This window comes from Prionailurus bengalensis, chromosome E1 (genome assembly GCF_016509475.1).
Source record: "Prionailurus bengalensis isolate Pbe53 chromosome E1, Fcat_Pben_1.1_paternal_pri, whole genome shotgun sequence".
Classification (NCBI taxonomy): domain Eukaryota; kingdom Metazoa; phylum Chordata; class Mammalia; order Carnivora; family Felidae; genus Prionailurus; species Prionailurus bengalensis.
The window spans coordinates 31,156,295-31,173,784 of NC_057347.1; the positions used below are offsets into that span (position 1 = coordinate 31,156,295).

Below are 17,490 nucleotides of genomic sequence, written 5' to 3' on the forward strand. Positions count from 1 at the left end.
AATCGGTTAAAATATATGACTATCAAATGGTATCTATTTTTTTCCCATTTTTTCCTTCTTTTCCCACCTTCAAGCAATTTGCTCACCCTCACCCCACAAAATAGTTTGTATAACAACCAATTTTACGTATTATGTAAAACTGAACATGATCCTAGCTAACTAGAACACATTCACAAGGTTTAATTACTTACTGCTAAAGAATAATATTACACATTAGAAGTGCCACATCTGAGATGTCAGCCCAGCCCCTAATATTTTCAGTTTGTAATCAACACCTCTACCTGCAAAACACGGCTGTACTAACCTTGCCCTGAGGTGCTCCTAGTCCATTCACGGTAGAACTCATTACTTAGCATTAGTTATCATAATGATTTATGCAATATCACAAGCACACTCAGACTCGTGAGAATTACAGCCAACACCATTTTTACTATCAAGATTACTGTACCTTGGAAAGGAATAGTTTCATTTGCAATTACAAAACAAAATAATAGATGCCAAGACAAAGACACTATTACTGACATATTTATACGGTTACCTGTTGCTACATGGAAGGGGTGCCTGGAGAAAACAAAATGGTTGAAGGGAATGCATTGTTGGCTTCAATGGCACCAACGTTTGCATGGGGTTTGTGTCTATGTTGTGAGAAACTTAACAGGTCTTGTCCTGACAATGAGGTATAGGAACAAAGGTAGAGAGAGATGAAGAAGATTTTCAGACTTAATACAAGTAAATTTATAGAAGCAGAGCACCTTGAAGTTTTTGTGATGGAGGAGGAAAGAGTCAGAAGATGCTTGGATGTTACTGGCTTTGCAATTTTCTGGCCCTGTGCCTACAAGTTAATCAATTACTCATATACTCTCAAGGTGACCATCATTACTCACTGCAACTGCCTTCTAACCTGCTCTATTTCCATTTTTGCCCTCGCTCCCTTTAATCTATTCTCCACAACAGAACCAATGTGTTTTTTAAAAAATGTGAGGGGCGCCTGGGTGGCTCAGTCGGTTAAGCGTCTGACTTCAGCTCAGGTCACGATCTCGCAGTCCGCGAGTTCGAGCCCCGCGTCGGGCTCTGGGCTGATGGCTCGGAGCCTGGAGCCTGCTTCCGATTCTGTGTCTCCCTCTCTCTCTGCCCCTCCCCCGTTCATGCTGTGTCTCTCTCTGTCTCAAAAATAAATAAATGTTAAAAAAAAAAATTAAAGGGGCGCCTGGGTGGCGCAGTCGGTTAAGCGTCCGACTTCAGCCAGGTCACGATCTCGCGGTCCGTGGGTTCGAGCCCCGTGTCAGGCTCTGGGCTGATGGCTCAGAGCCTGGAGCCTGTTTCCGATTCTGTGTCTCCCTCTCTCTCTGCCCCTCCCCCGTTCATGATCTGTCTCTCTCTGTCCCAAAAATAAATAAACCTTGAAAAAAAAATTTTTTAAAAAACCACAAAAAACATCTGAGTTATCTTTGACTCCTCTTTAAAAAAAAAAAAATTAAAAAAATAAATAAAAATAAAAAAATAAAAAATGTGAATCAGATCACATCACTTACATGCATCAACCTGAATTCTGCAATAGCTTCCTATGACTTTTAGAATAAAGTCCAAACCCTTGGACGTGGCTTAAAAGGCTATTATCTGGCCCCTGTATACTTGTTTTGACCTTATTTCCTACTACTTTTCTCTGTGCTCCCTATGCTGGGTACACACTGGCCTCATTTTTGCTCTTTTATTTAGCTCTTTCTTGCCTCTGGGCCTCTGTGTGACCTGGAACTGCCATTGTGCAGGTAGGTTCCTTACGATGCAGGACTAGGCTCCAATGTCACATCTTCAGAAAGACTCCACTCCCTCTTCTCATCATTATTTTTAATCACACTCTCCTATTCTATTGTCCAGCTGTACTGATTGTTATCTGTTACTTGATGATCTCCCAGGTCCCTCATTAGAAAGTACACTTTATCATAAAGAAGTGATTCATGTTTGACTTTCTCTGTGCTGTAGCCTCAAGTAGGTTGAACACGGTCTGGCCCATGGAAAAATTACAAAAAATAAATTAAATGGTTTTATTAAATAAATGTTATTTAACACCAATTTTAATAAATAAATGTTATTTATTTACGTCTCAGGCTTTCGGCCTCCTCATCCATAAACGGGAGATAATCCTACCTGTGCCAGTCATTAGAAATAGAGTCTAACGTTTACTAAATTTTTACTATGTCTCAGGCACTGTCAAAGTCACTTTATACGCATATTCTTATTTACGATTATGCATTCCATTTTACACAAAAGGCCACCACGTCTTAGGTCAAATAACTGGCCTAAGGACACAGGGCCATAGTGTGACGCAGGTATGACCCCGGAGCTGCCAGAGCTCAGAACGTGGGCTTTTTACCCACTACTTTATAGTTCCTAGAAAGATGCTTCCTTCCATTACAGCAAAACTAGCCTGTGCCCTCTTGCTGCCCCCAGCTCCTACTTCGTCCGTCCCGTGGGTCAAGTGAAGAAAGGTATTACATCCCTACGGGGTTCTTTTCCAAGATGAACATCCCCATTTCTTTCAATCCTTCCTTTTTAAAGGATCCTCGCATCTCGGTCACGCTCCTCAGGCCAAACTCGTTTGACAACGTCTTTCTGCTCCAGAACTGGTCTTTTTAACTGGGCAAGTTAAGAGGCATCAGAGAAGTGGAAGCCAATTCCCAGGGGGCGAGGAAACGCCAACGTGGGAGTGTTGTGGTGCGCTGTGGTGAACATAGGCAGGCTTCCTGGAAGAGGTGATCCCTGAGCTCAAGTCCAGAGCAGTAAGCAGCGGCCAGCGGCTGAGGGCCGCTAGGTCGAGACAAAGGGTGGCGGACTTTAGGACGATCAGGGACACAAGCCCAAATGGTGATGTGCTTGCACGCGGCGGAGCGCAAGGCGTTTTCCTAAAAGGAAGTTAGAATAGGCACTGGAGGGAAGCACAGTGGGAGGAACACTCAAGAAGTAAAACGCGAACTTACCCGTAATCTGGCTACCCGGCCTCCGTAGCCCGACTGCAAACGCCGCCACCTGAAGAGTCCAGTAGCCAAAGCAGCGGCAGGCTCATCCCAGATGTCGCGAGACTTAGCTGGCCTCGCGAGATCTGGCCGTTCGTGCGTGACGTCTGGAGCTCTCTCCGGGGGCTATGGGAGGGTTCTGGCGTCCCGTATTAAGGACCGCTGCTGTCTGTGGCTGGCGTTGGAGTCACCCTGGGTCCCCGACCTGGGTTGCGGAGAGGGTACAGCCGTATCTCAGGGTGGGAAGAAATGGGACAGGAAGTGATGAGACAGGGCTGAGGTGGATTGGGACATGGAGGCGTCCGAACCCGGCCCGGGACCTGGCCCTGCGGCCGCCGCGGCGGCCGAAGAGCACGAACCCTTTCACGCGCGCGCAGGAGGAGGATTGGCGGCGTCGGAACAAGACGGTCCTCACGTACGTGGCCGCAGCCGCAGTGGGCATGCTGGGGGCGTCCTACGCCGCGGTGCCCCTTTATCGGCTGTATTGCCAGGTAGGCGCCGGCGCTGCACCCTGGGCTGTGCCATCAGGAGGGGCGGAGGTGCAGGACAGCTCCCTGGACAGCGATCGCTCCTCCGTGTCGTGTTGGAGGGATGTCTGAGGTTGCTCCACCAGAGAGGAAACAGGCTTTGAAAAGTGACTTGCCCAAGCTTACCAAAAAAGTTAGTGGCAAAGTTACGGATAGAACCCACGCCCCTATAGTGATCGTGCTTATACCGACCGCACTACAGAGTGAAATTCCCTATCTCTGAGCTACATCACCTAAAAGGTCCGCAGCCTATATACTCTGCCGTCCAGCAACCTACCTTACCTTCTTGCTACTCACACAGATGTTCGCGTTTAAAATGTAAATTATATTAGTACAGTCATTCTGTGAACCGTGTATGGTTTACGTGCGAAGGTTAACCCAGAAATGGGAGTATGCTTGTAACTTGGGCTTAAACTGGGAGTAGCGTTTAATTCATACAAAGAGGCACGAGGCTTCCCTCCACTGTTAATATATGACTGTAATGTGCTTACCCAGGGCTCTCTTTTAGATCAGAAACCCTAATGCAGTTGTTCTTCAGGTGTGTTCCCCGGACGACCAGCGTCCCATCACCTGGGAACTTGGGTGCACGTTCTTGGATCAAACTGCAGAGCTACTGAATCAAACTCTGGGGGAGGGGCCCAGCTATCTGTGTTTTAATAAGTCCTCTAGCTGATTTTGATGCAGACTAATATTTGAGGACCATGTGCGAAGCCACACTTTTATTTATTTCGTATATATTCATATATATTTGTATATATTCTCCTTAAGTAGTTTGCTGCTTTGGCTGGTCATTAGGACTCCTAGTGGAGCTACTTTAATGAACATGTTAGGGCTCCCTTACCTAGAAATACTGATTAGGAGGTCTGGGTGTGGCCCAGGAATTTCTGTTTAAAAAACATAACACAGGTTAGAGCTACACATTATTCATTAAATGATAGTGATTCTCCAACTTTGTTGTGAGTGGGAATCATCTGAAGAGCTTTTAAAAAATCCTGACACTCGGGTCACATCCGGAACCACTTAAATCAGAATGTCTCAGAGTGGGAGTCAGGTATTAGTAATGTTTTAAAGATTCCTCATGTGATCCCAATGTGTACTGTTTTGGGAATCATTGGCTAACTGCTTTTTCCTGCCAGGATTGTTAATGCCGGTCTTACTTTCCCTGTCCTTTTGGAGATTAACTTGACCTTATTTTTTATAACGAAAGCAAATCAAAAGGACTTTTCAGTCTCCTAATATTGGCATTTATGTGGGTATGCAGTAGTTTGATTCAGGAGGATGAGTGTAGAATATGAATTAGTTTTCATCAGACGGCAGCCTGGACCTTGCATGAATCCCAGAACTAGCAGTTGGTTAAATCATAAGCAGAACTGAATCCAAAATATCAAGTATAAATCTCTGAAAATCATGGGGGTGGAAGGGGTCAGTTTTATTCTTCAGGGGATATTTAGCAGTGTGTGAATACATTTTTGGTTGTCACAACCTGGGAGGTGAACAGGAAGGGTGCCACTGGTATCTAGTGGGTAGAGTCTAGGGATGCTGATTGGTAAACATTCAGCATTGCACAGCACAGACACTCGCTCCTCCCCAAACCAAAGAATTATCCAAACCAAAATGCCCTTAGTTCCAAAGTTGTGAAACTCTGCTTTAAACTGAAGTGAATGACAGTATTTTTGCATGTGTGTGCAAATGCAGAGCAGGATAGGCAAAACAATTGTAATTTATAATCCTAAACTTCAGTCAAGTTTGATGTTAAGTTTCCAGAAGAGCATCTCTTTCGCTCTTCGAATCACAGAACTTTAGAGCCAAAAATAAAGAATTATATAAACCATTTAATACAGAGACCTCATTTTATGAGTATGGATAGTCCCCCAAAAGTAAAATGTATTTAATTCTTGGAGCTAGTTAATGGCAGAACTAGACTAGAGCCCAGGAAATATTTTCATTGCCCTTCTCTATTCTTATTTCTCTAATTATCAAGCTTGCAAATTTGAAGGATCTGTATTCAGAGACTTCCTGTCACAATATATTAAGGAATCTTTATTCAACTGATTCAGATTCTTCAGGAGTTACATCTTAAAACTTAAGCATTATAGCCCTCTCGGGCAGAAGAATTTACTTACTAAAAAAAAGATAAAAGGCTTGCCCTCTAATACATCTTGTAGGTTCATAATGTACTTCAGTAATGTTGCATGGCAGCTGAGTACAGTTAGGTGACTTGTGTAATAAGTGGAAGATAGTAATACTGTATTTTGCTGGGAGTCTTCCCCTAGCCTCAAATTTGATATTTTTTTCCTAGTATAGTAACAGATTAATTATCCGAAGACCAGAATTCTGGCAACCTCACGCATCAGAAGAATGATGACCCTGGAAGTAAGGATTTTTATTTTTAAACATCTGTGATGATAAGGAGATAATGGCAATGAAGATAGGCAAGAAGAGTCAGGCACAAATATTCCTGATGTCTTAAGGTTCGTTGATTCAGCGGCGAAAGGGATCAGGTTCTCTGATTAACTGATGATGTTTATAAAAGCTGTACTATACAAAGAAGTACAGGAAAAAATTACAGAAACATTTATTAACATGGCAGAACACTTGTGATGCTTGAAAAAAGCAGAATACAAAAGTGAAGCTACAAACTAATCTATGCCATAAAAGTGATGATATGGAAAGGGATCAGAGGGGGCTGTGGGTAATTTAATTATTTAAATAGTTTCATTGAAATGATAGGATCATGGGTAATTTTTACTTCTAATGACTAATAGTTTATATAAAACACTGGCAATAAAAGGAAATAGGTTTAATGAAAAGTTAAGCTAAAATTCTGAGCTATATTACCATTGGTGAGTCAGCTTTCTCCCATATGACTCATTTTTTTTTTTTTTTTTTTTTTACTGTGTCCAATACCCAAGTGATTACCGAAAAAAATATGACTCTAACAAATACAGGCCCTTGACACCCCAGAGGTGGTCAAACCATTGATACATTCATAGGAAATGGGCAGTGACAGTATGAACTGGGATCCTACTAGATTATTAAATTGTTTTTAAGATTTTGTTTTTATCCCATAATCACCTGTAAGTATTGTTTAACATGTTCTACTTTAATATACTTAATATCTTTAATACCTAGACTACTGGTCTTGGAGGGTCAGCAGTAGCAGGTCATGTGTCGGACCAGATTGAAAACATGGTGCCTGTGAAGGATCGAATTATCAAAGTCACCTTTAATGCAGATGTGCATGCAAGCCTCCAGTGGAATTTTAGACCTCAGCAAACAGAAATCTATGTAAGTGATTAAAGTAGTTATGAAAAGAGTACTTTTTTCATTGTAAAAATTATTTTATTGCATCACTGAAACTTTCACAATTTAGAGAACACTCATGTAAACATAATCTCAAAAAACTGATATTCCATTACTGTAATTCTTTTATTCTCACAGACTACTTTTTGACAGGGCCCTATCTCAATGTAACAGAATATACTTTAAGTTAAATGATACTGCAGTAAATGTCAGTTTGGAACAATGGAGAAGGTCCTCGGTTTTTATCAGAGTCGTATTAAGAATTCACTAAGAAATTTGTGGACAGTAATCCTGAGAGTAGGAGCAGTGGTGCTGCTGTGTGTAGCATAGCCTCAGGTATAGATAAGGGGAAAAAATGGAAAATCATTGGTTACAATGAAAAGTAGTTTACTCATTTTTAAAAAATATTTATTTATTGTGAGGAGAGTGCACACGGGAGAGGGGCAGAGAGGGATGGAGAGGGAGAATCCCAAGCAGGCTGTGCGCTGATAGTGCAGAGCCCTAGTGGGGCTGGATCCCAGGTGCGCCGAGAAGGGATACTTTTGATATAAATTAGTAAACTACTGCAGCCTCTGGGTGGCTCAGTTGGTGAAGTATCTGACTCTTGATTTCAGCTCATCGCCCCACGGTTTATGGGATCAAGCCCTGCCTTAGAATCCGTCCTGAGTGTGGAGCCCGCTTAAGATTCTCTCCCCCTCTCCCTCTCCCCCCTCCCTCTCTCAGCCTCTCCCTACCCCTCTTCCTGCCTCACAAGCATTCTGCCTCTCAAAAAAAAAAAAAAGGATCCCCATCTCAGGGCTCTTGGCTGGCCAAGTGGGAAGAACATGTGACTCTTGATCTTGGGGTTATGAGTTCAAGCCCCATGTTGGATGTAGAGATTACTTAAAAATAAATTTTAAAAATGTATGTGTTTGTGTGTATCCTTACTTCTTAAAAAAATGAGAACCTTTGAAGTAACCATAATAAATAGTCATGTTCTACTTCAGAAAAGCTCTACTTTAAAAGTTTCCTAAAATCTTGACTAACTGGAATCCTGGAGGATTTAATTGAAATTATCTCATGAGCTGAGGAATAGCCAGAAAAGTTTAATTGTGACTCTTATTGGGAAACCCTTATAAATATTGGTGTTCCCGCATGTTAGTAAACATGACTGAATTCTTCAATGATTAAGGGTTTCATAGGTTATGATTTTGAATGTTCTAATTATATACTAGTGTGCAAGATATTAGTGTCTGAAATGGTACAAAGGACAGAGAATCCTTTGGAAATTGATTTTTTTAAAGCCTTGCAATTTTTTCCAAATGTTTTTTTTCTTTTTCATGTTATTTATTTTTGATAGAGAGCACAAGTGGGGGAGGGTCAGAGAGAGAGGGAGACACAGAACCCAAAGCAGGCTCCAGGCTCTGAGCTGTCAGCATCTGCAGAGCCCAATGTAGGGATCGAACTCACAAACCGCGAGATCATGGCCTAAGCCGAAGCCGGACGCTTAACCGACTGAGCCACCCAGGCACCCCCCAAATATTTTTGAGGGAGAGGGAGTGCATGTGAGCAGAAAGTGAGGGGCAGAAAGGGAGAAGGCCAGAGTTTCCGAAGTGGGCTGTGCACTGACAGCAGAGAGCCCAATGCAAGGTTCAGACTCATGAAACGCGAGATGACCTGAGGCGAAGTCTGATGCTTAATCAACTGAGCCACCCAGGGCCCCTACAGCCTTGCAATTTTAAAAAAATCTGTTCTCTCAAAAAGTGTATTAGTGCTTTTTGGTTAAATAAAAATTCTGTTCAGTCAGTTTTACTCTGGTTAGAAGTTCAATTTACTCTGGTTGTAAGCTGAGTTTAATGTTAACCTCTTAAAAAGAATCTATATTGGTCATATAATGATGTTCAGGTATAAGTGTTAAGTCAGGCTTGGGCTATGATAGGCTTGGCTTTCCTTGGACATTTTTTTTTTTTTTTGTATTTATTTTTTAATGTTTATTTTATTTTTGAGACAGAGACAGAGCATGAATGGGGGAGGGTCAGAGAGAGAGGGAGACACAGAATCTGAAGCAGGCTCCAGGCTCTGAGCTGTCAGCACAGAGCCCGACGTGGGGCTCGAACTCACAGACCGTGAGATCGTGACCTGAGCCAAAATCGGACGCTTAACCGACTGAGCCACCCAGGCGCCCCTCGGACATTTTAAATAATTTGCAGATCATTGCTTGAAGACTTCAGATATATAAGAGGACGGTACACAATTAATGAGTAATAGAGCACTGGTTCTTCATGGACATAGGCAAATAAAATTTAAAAACCAGATGTTGGGGTGCCTGGGTGGCTCAGTCACAGTTGAGCGTCTGACTTCGGCTCGAGGTCATGATCTCACAGGTTGTGAATTCCAGCCCCATGTCAGGCTCTGTGCTGACAGATCAGAGCCTGGAGCCTCCTTCGGATTCTGTGTCTCCCTCTCTCTCTGTCCCTCCCCCACTTGTGCTCTCTCTCTCAAAAATAAGTAAAATGTAAAAAAAAAAAAAAAAATTTTTAAAAACCCCATGTTCATGGGTAGTATCCACAATTTATTTTGCTGACCTTTGACATTAGTTTATTAGATAAAATATTGTGGTCTGACGAATAGGAAAAATATGACTGATAGGGAAAGGAGGAGCTGTGAGATTTAAAGTATTGATAATGTATATTTTTCTTAAAACAGGTAGTGCCAGGAGAGACTGCACTGGCGTTTTATAAAGCTAAGAATCCTACAGACAAACCAGTAATTGGAATTTCTACATACAATGTTGTACCATTTGAAGCTGGACAGTATTTCAATAAAATACAGGTATAGCTATATGCAAACTTTTATGTATTTTCATCATATTCCATAAACTGGTTAGTACTAAACTTACTGCAGTGTTGTGTAGAAACTAATCATTTCTTCTAAACATTGAACTTTTTTCCCAGTGCTTATAATAACTATGGTTCCTTGTTGAGACGATGAACCAAATGGGAATCTGCTTTTAACTTTAAAACAATTTTTGGCCTTAATTTTAAAGCAAAAGTCAATGAGATGAAAAGAGAATGTCATTCTGTCACAGAACTTAGTTTATATTTAATTGTATTTTTTATTATAATATTAATTGCAGTATGCTCACTACAGCCAAGAAATGAACCATTATTTGTATTCTAACAGAAACTAAACAAATACCCTTTATAATTTCTAGTGCTTCTGTTTTGAAGAACAAAGGCTTAATCCACAAGAGGAAGTAGATATGCCAGTGTTTTTCTACATCGATCCTGAATTTGCTGAAGATCCAAGAATGGTGAATGTTGATCTCATCACTCTTTCTTATACTTTTTTTGAAGCAAAGGAGGGACAGAAGTTGCCACTTCCAGGCTATAATTGAAGTCAGCATCTTAAGTCCTGCTTCAGATTTGTGATTTTTGAAAAATCATGTATTTAGTCTTCTCAGGGGAGAAATACTTTACAGTAATGTAAAGCTATTTTAAATATTATATAATGCTGTGTTTATTTTTTCAACTAATTTACCCTGCTTAAAACTGAATGAACAGTTTCAGCTGTCAGTCATAAGGAATCCACAGGCCCATTTAGAATGTAGGACTATTCAAAACCAGAGAGTTTGATAGGTAATATTAAAAGAAACGCTTTGTTTCTTAAATAAGTAGGCACGGACTTCATGGTTCAGTTTATTAGCCCTTCATACTTGTAGCACTGAGTACTTTTATTATTCCCACAGTTGTTTTAGGCTCCAGGCCATAACTTCTGCCTATTTTTGTTATTTCTAAAATAGTTGGTTACTACTTTCTTTTGTGAACCATCCTATTTTAAAAGCTCACAATGGAAGAGGAATCACTGAGTCCTAACAGCCTGCCCAGAGATTACATTCTGATTTCAGATTTGACTCTTTTTCCTTTAGGATCTAGGCCTATTTTATATTCTGAGTACTAACTATTTTGAAATTTCAGCATCATGAAAATGAAAGAAAATGCATAAATACGTTTACTAGGATTCTAGTATTTCCTGTGATAGTTCAAGTCCCTGAATGTTAAAATGTAAGTGTGGGGTTGTGAATAAGTGTGAACTTACTGACATCAGAAGTTCTATGAACAGACGTGTAAAAAGATGTATTAAATTGTTTTAATGGTAATTTTTTTATCATTGTAATTTATGACATAAACATACAATATATTCTGAATGTTTTCAGTAGTGTTTGTTTCAAATAGAAATATTAATTGCAGTAAAAAGGGGAGAAAAAGATCATTTAGTATTATAAAGAACCATATTTAAAGGCAACTTGATACAGAGTCCAGTGACCTCTTCACATTACCTGAAATATAAACTACAATCATCAAGGCTTTTACAAGTCCTAATTCTAAACAAGTATTCTTTATTAAAAAAAAAAAAAAGTAAAAATTGACTTTCACATTCAACTTTAAATGAAGGCACTCAATAGTTTACATAATTATTTTGTAATAAAATAATCTTCATCTACTCTTATCACAGCAGTGTGAGGATTTCTTTTCTAAATGTAGGAAGGCCTGTGAAGCCTAAGATGTTATAATTAAACCCGCTGGCCTAGGTACAATGAATTTTTCTTCTGAAGTTTCAAGTGAATGTACATTATAACCAAGTTGTTTCAAAATAAAGCTTAAGCTGTGGTCAGGAAATATAAATGTTACTCTGGAACTGTTACTCTTCTGTTACTGCAGAGGAGAACTGTTCCACTATGGTTCTGATGTGCTGGTAGGTGGTCTGGTCTTCTGGGCCTCCAAGCTGCACAGGAGAGGTGACACCTCTAAATGCAGTTAGTGAGCTGGTCACCCACTTTCACCTAGTGTAAGAAGAAGACAGCTGGCCTTCAGCCTTTCCTTCTCTTTCTCCATTCCTGGATAACGAGAGACTCACAACCTAATGCAGAAACATGGGAATGTATTACTTCCATGGAGGAGGGTAATAAACAAGGTTAATGGGCTACTGGTGGCCACACATTCATTAGTAAATAAAATGGTATGATTAATACAGCATATAGGAGGAATCCAGGCCTCCCTGGATGAGCAATGAGTGGGTTCTAGCACTCCTTAACTGTACATAAAAGATACATGTCTATTTCAGTGCTAAGAAGTTTCTGTTGATCATTATTTTTGTTAGCATTAATATTTCTATACCATAAACCAACTTCTACATTCTAAAGATTATTTTTAGCTAATAAGATTACAAAGATATTTCATTCCAATTTGAGTGACTGAGATGAGCTTTTGTACTAAGATTTATACTCAAAGTGTCAGACTCAGATGGCCTTTACAAAATGTGAATACTAAACACACAAAGTGGCAGTTACACAGGAATTCTGTAGAGTGGGCAATAGAAGTTGTGTCATTGAAGTCTACCTCAACAGTCACTGTGACTTTGGGCTCCTTTCTGGTGATGAACATCAATTTCTTCATAAACAGCTCTGAAACAAACAAGCCATCATGGCAAAAAGGTTATATATCAAAGTACTACTTTGGCTTTAACTGCCAACACCTTAACTAAAAATCTGGTGCTGTTTTAGGTACTCAGTGTGTATCAGTGAATAAAAACAGATCTCTGCCCTGAAGCTTACATAATAGCTTTCTTAGAGCCTAATGCTGTAATTCCCTTGCATCTTATAAATATGTATTTCATATAACCAATTCATTTTACTTGTGACTTAATGAAAAATGTGGCTCAAACTTGAACAGTTTCCTTTATGCCTATAAAAAAAATTGTATAGTTTTTCCAGGTTTTAAAACATTTAAAAATATTAGTATTTCCACCTATGTTATTATAGTCCAAACACCTGGGCCACTTTTTTTAATGTTTGTTTATTTATTTATTTTTTTAATTTTTTTTTTCAACGTTTATTTTTTTTGGGACAGAGAGAGACAGAGCATGAACAGGGGAGGGGCAGAGAGAGAGGGAGACACAGAATCGGAAACAGGCTCCAGGCTCTGAGCAATCAGCCCAGAGCCCGACGCGGGGCTCAAACTCCCGGACCGCGAGATCGTGACCTGGCTGAAGTCGGACACTCAACCGACTGCGCCACCCAGGCACCCCAATGTTTGTTTATTTTTGAGAGAGTGAGAGAGACAGAGCATGACTGGGGAAGGGGCAAAGAGAGAGGGAGACGGAATCCAAAGCAGGCTTCAGGCTCTGAGCTGTCAGCACAGAGCCTGACACACAGGGGTTGAACCTGCAAACCAAAGGATCATGACCTGAGCCCGAAGTCAAACGCTTAACCGACTGAGCCACCCAATCTCACATTTAATATCTGTTGCACTGTCATATCTACTGACAACAATTTCCTAATTAACTAGAATATATTAAACTTAACTTCCTGTTTGGATGCAATTTCTAATTCTTTAAGCTACGAATACATTCAGTGATACTTTATCAAGCAGAATGACCTAGGGAAATTTTGCAACCCTACATTAGGAAAAAAATTCTTAATGAACTCCTAAGTCTGTTAAAATTCATAAATTATACTAAAATGGATCACTACATTTGTGGTTTAAAACCAGGGGTCAGGTTCTGTGCAGACAAGCTCAGAGCCTGGAGCCTGCTTCAGATTGTGTGTGTGTGTGTGTGTGTGTGTGTGTGTGTGTGTGTGTGTCTGCGCCTCCACTGCTAGCGCTCTCTCTCAAAACTAAAAACAAAAATTTTTAAAAATAAAGCCAGGGGTCAAAACCTCAAATGTTTACACATGCCAGACAGATCAAATAAATGGGCATAGAGGGCCATTTGGGGCCTGGTGAACTACACAGCATACCTTGTCTTGAGGAGGCAGCTACTATTCAGCCCCAACCTATTGCTAGCATTTAAAAATACTGGCGTTGCCATAGCATCAAAAGAATCCAAAGTCCAGAATTGTGTTTTTTGTTTTTTTTCTTTTTAACAATATCCCAGTTTTTAACTTTTGGCAATTAATTTTTAAATGCATGGTTTTAATTCCACATGGGTCAAACAAAACACAGCTGTAAACAAGATATTGCCTAAAGGCTGCCTGTTTCTGAACAACAGTTTCCATAAACTTGCTTTAATAATTTTGGGGGTAAACTGTCAGTCAAAGTATATTAAAGCTCTAACGAGCCTACCATCACATAAATATTTATATATACTCCACCAATATGAAATCATGAAATAATGGTACTCCAAGGATTTCAACTTAAAAAGACTACACTAATCCATTTTAAGCACATTGTTGACATATAGTGAAGACTAAAAACAAGTTCTTATTTGTGATTAGTCAAAGAACAGTTCAAATAATCCATCAATGAGGTGTTACTTATGTCACCAATCAGTGAATATAGTGTCCTTTTCAAACTAGAGAGAACCTTTCTCCCAAGGCATCTGCAAGGAATCCACTAATGTACTTGATGGTTCCAGTTATTTCTTAATGTGCAGCCCCAGCATTTTTATTTTTTAGTCACAAGGCTGAGCACAGTAAGACCATTAAGAGCAACAGTCTCCAAGGGCACCTGGGGGGCTCAATCAGTCAAGCGTCTGACTTTGGCTCAGGTCATGATCTCATGGCTCATGAGTTCAGGCCCTGCACTGGGCTCTGTGCTGACAGCTCAGAGCCTGGAGCCTACTTCAGATTCTGTGTCTCCTTCTCTCTCTGCCCTCCCCTGCTCACACTCCTTCTCTCTCTCAAAATAAATAAATTAATTAATTTTAAAAAAAAGAGCAACAGTCCCCATAAAATCTCATAAGTCATTTTTAATAAGATCATTATTTTCTGCCAAGACCTACACAAAGTTAAATATACAACCAAGCCCCGTTTAGCTCTGTTACTGAAGGGAACCAAGACAAAAAATAAATTAATCATTTTGTAAATGACTTACTCTGTAGTGACAACAGGAGCCAAGGGATCAAACTCCATTACCTCGTAGTAATTGGGTGGCTGGAGATCATTCTCTGCCATTGCTTCAGGCAAAACAAAACAAAACAAAAAGCCCACCAGTAAACACACATTGTGCTTTTCAAGAACACATACACAATAATCTCTTTATGATTGCGACTTCAAACATGAGACCCTAGAAACACTGACAGCCAGAAACAAATACAACTGGTGTTCTAATGCTACTCCCAAGTACAACAAATCTATAGAGAACAAAAGGATTTGCAAACTTCCACTAAAGACTCATTTCCTCAGCATTTCAAATACAACATTCAGCACAACAGAAGCATTTTTTATAATCGAATGTCGGTCATAATGATATGAGCCATGAATTTACTTCATGGAGCTTAAAGAAGCACACTGAAGTCCTAGTGTTTCCTCTCTCTCTATTTTCAATCAGCAGTAAATCTCCGGCAGACTCCTATACTCTTACAAGATCCCTTATTCAATGCAAATAACAGGTCTCAAGTACCTGGATGACTGACGGGCAAAGATGGCAGTCTCTGGCTTGATGGTGTTGCCGGAACGTTCTGCACGTTAACTGGCTGTAGTAGTACTGAATTTGAATATTCTGGAAACTGAAGAAAACACAGTACATGTTCAAATAAACATTCTACATTAAGTTTTTCTTTTATTATTTAGATTACCAGGCTTCTAAGTGGCACTATTCCAACTACCATATCCTCCCAACTGGACAAGAATTAGAAATTATGAACTATTACTTTTTTAGGTTAATAACCATTTATAACACTTATTACTTTTCTCTCTGGTTTCATGCCCACTGCACCTCATTTCCCATATAAAATGTAAAATTAACATTTTGCTTTAAAAAAAAAAAAGAATTGTATGGCTCAGTCTAGGATCTGTTGTTTCACACTAAAAAATCTCAGCCTCAAACAGGAAAATAAATCTTTACCCTACAGAAAGGCATAAGATAACAGCACCAAATCAGTACTGATAAAGGTTAATCTCATAATCTTCCTCATTCATTTCATGAATAAATCTTGGGCACCTACTAGGTGCTATAAATAAAACAGGCCAAATCCCTGCCCCCTTGAAGCAAACAAATGTAAAGAGATGTTAGATAGCAAGTGCTCTTAAAAAAACAAAAAACAAAAAAACAAGGGTCAGGTAGATGGGGTAGGCTATTGCTCTGACAGTAATGGTCAAGGAATGCCCCACCATTGGGAACATTTAAGCAGAGTCCTGACTGATGTGGGTGCTGTGATTGATTATCTGAGGGGGCCCAAGGTCACATCCTCTGAAGCTGAGAAGGCCAGTGCCATTGGAGCAGAGTGAGCCAAGGAAGAGAGGTGAAGTTGAAGAGGTAATGGAAGGTGTGAGATCAGCATTTCAGGTTTTTACAGAGCGAAATGGAGGAAGGAAATCCTAGGTGGGTTTAGAGCAGTTAATATGACTACTTTTTTTTTTTAAGGATAGTTCTGGTTTGTTTTGAAAAGAGATTGCACAGTGGGGGTGAGGGTGGAGAGGGAGGTGAAGGCTAAAGCAAGGTAACCTTAGGAGGCCACTGCAATATCCCTCTGATGGCTTGGACTGCAATGCAGAAGTGGAGGCCATGAGAAGCAGCTAGATAATGGATACACTGTTCGAAGAGAAACGGTAAAAAGGCAGAGAGCAAGCACTGGTCTCCAAGGTTTTGACTTGAGCAACTGCAATAGTGGAGAGTTCCTTTACTGAGGTGGGGAAGAGTACAGGAGGTGCAGGTGGAGAGCCAGGACTAGGAAGAAAGCAAGAAGAGTTTCCTCGGAAAGTTGAGTTCTGAGTTTAAGGGAGATCATGGGCTGCAGATACCAATTACAAGTTGTCAGAATCTGAATGGTATTTTAAGATAAGAGACCAGAAGACCATGGAAGAATGAAAGCAGAAGTCTGAAACTTAAGCCCTGGGATCTCCAAGACTCAAAGGCCAGTAGAAGAGTGGGGACCAGTAAAGGAGACATAGTGGAAAGGAGGCAAGAGAAGAAAAAAATGAGTGGTGTCTGAAAGCCACATGTGCAAAACAGGAGGAAGTGACTGACTGTCACCTGCTGCTGATAAAGCAGGTAAGACGAGGACTGAAAATTGCAGTACTTGATTTGGTAATGTAGAGATCACGGGAGACCTTGACAAGAGGTGTGCCAGCAGAGTGGTAGGAATGAGACAGCCTGTCTGAAGTCTATCAAAGAGGATGGAAGGAAAGGAGGAGACAGCTAATATAAACAAACACTAAAGGAATTTTGATCCTTAACCATTTTTCTAACAGAAGTAAGATTCAACTTGTCCATCTTGAAAGATTAAAAAGAAGACAAAGAGAAGTCCTAACAAGGGCTGTCAACACGTTATAGGACATATACCAAAACGCTGAACAGAACATGAGATTTAATGACCAGGAATTCCTTCTTAGCCATGAAAACCTGCTGACTAGGTGCGCTGCCCAGGAAGTTTCATTACTTACGCTCTCATATGTATGGTTTGCGGTGATGTTTTGGCCGGTCCTTTGGGCAAACCTAGGAGAGTATGATAAGACAGTATGATTACCCTACAGCGAGAACACAAATGCAAAAAGTAAGATGACTTCCTACAAACAAAACCTAAAATGTACTTTCAGACTGCAATGGAATATTAATCTTATGTAACAATTGCCATCTGGTTTTCATGCTCACCAGCTTTTGATGTCCAAATACCAAGGAGTAAAGACAAAGAAGGTGTCCCTTGGCAGTGGCAGTCCTGAGACCCTGAAG

General features: G+C 40.3%; 3 protein-coding genes across 4 annotated transcripts in view; 1 reads left to right on the forward strand and 2 right to left on the reverse strand.

The window, feature by feature from the left end:
• Positions 1–3,066, reverse strand: part of STXBP4 (syntaxin binding protein 4) — a 166,211-nt gene extending 163,145 nt beyond the window's left edge. The window contains exon 1 of the mRNA XM_043584020.1: positions 2,976–3,066. The gene's annotated coding sequence lies outside the window, so the exon portion shown is untranslated. The remainder of the gene's footprint in view (positions 1–2,975) is intronic.
• Positions 3,067–3,086: 20 nt separating this feature from the next.
• LOC122485355 (cytochrome c oxidase assembly protein COX11, mitochondrial) lies at positions 3,087–11,027 on the forward strand. Its single transcript, XM_043584019.1, has 4 exons — positions 3,087–3,502; positions 6,671–6,826; positions 9,527–9,652; positions 10,035–11,027. The coding sequence occupies exons 1-4, from the start codon at positions 3,140–3,142 to the stop codon at positions 10,215–10,217; spliced, it is 828 nt and encodes a 275-aa protein (XP_043439954.1). The 5' UTR covers positions 3,087–3,139; the 3' UTR covers positions 10,218–11,027.
• TOM1L1 (target of myb1 like 1 membrane trafficking protein) overlaps positions 10,956–17,490 on the reverse strand; it is a 48,065-nt gene continuing 41,530 nt past the window's right edge. For both annotated transcript variants that reach the window (XM_043584017.1, XM_043584018.1), the window contains exons 12-16: positions 17,205–17,256; positions 15,223–15,328; positions 14,695–14,776; positions 12,220–12,284; positions 10,956–11,740 (exon numbers count right to left, since the gene is read on the reverse strand). In XM_043584017.1, coding sequence (XP_043439952.1) covers positions 12,221–12,284; positions 14,695–14,776; positions 15,223–15,328; positions 17,205–17,256 — 304 coding nt within the window. In that variant the 3' untranslated portion in view covers positions 10,956–11,740; position 12,220. The remainder of the gene's footprint in view (positions 11,741–12,219; positions 12,285–14,694; positions 14,777–15,222; positions 15,329–17,204; positions 17,257–17,490) is intronic.

What these genes read in the sequence shown, in the direction of transcription:
- LOC122485355 (XM_043584019.1), top strand. Translation starts at nt 3,140, where the DNA reads ATGGGAGGGTTCTGGCGTCCCGTATTAAGGACCGCTGCTGTCTGTGGC. An exon ending in CTCAGCAAACAGAAATCTAT is followed by an intron (nt 6,827 to 9,526) that starts GTAAGTGATTAA and finishes TTCTTAAAACAG; the next exon opens with GTAGTGCCAGGAGAGACTGC. An exon ending in AGTATTTCAATAAAATACAG is followed by an intron (nt 9,653 to 10,034) that starts GTATAGCTATAT and finishes TATAATTTCTAG; the next exon opens with TGCTTCTGTTTTGAAGAACA.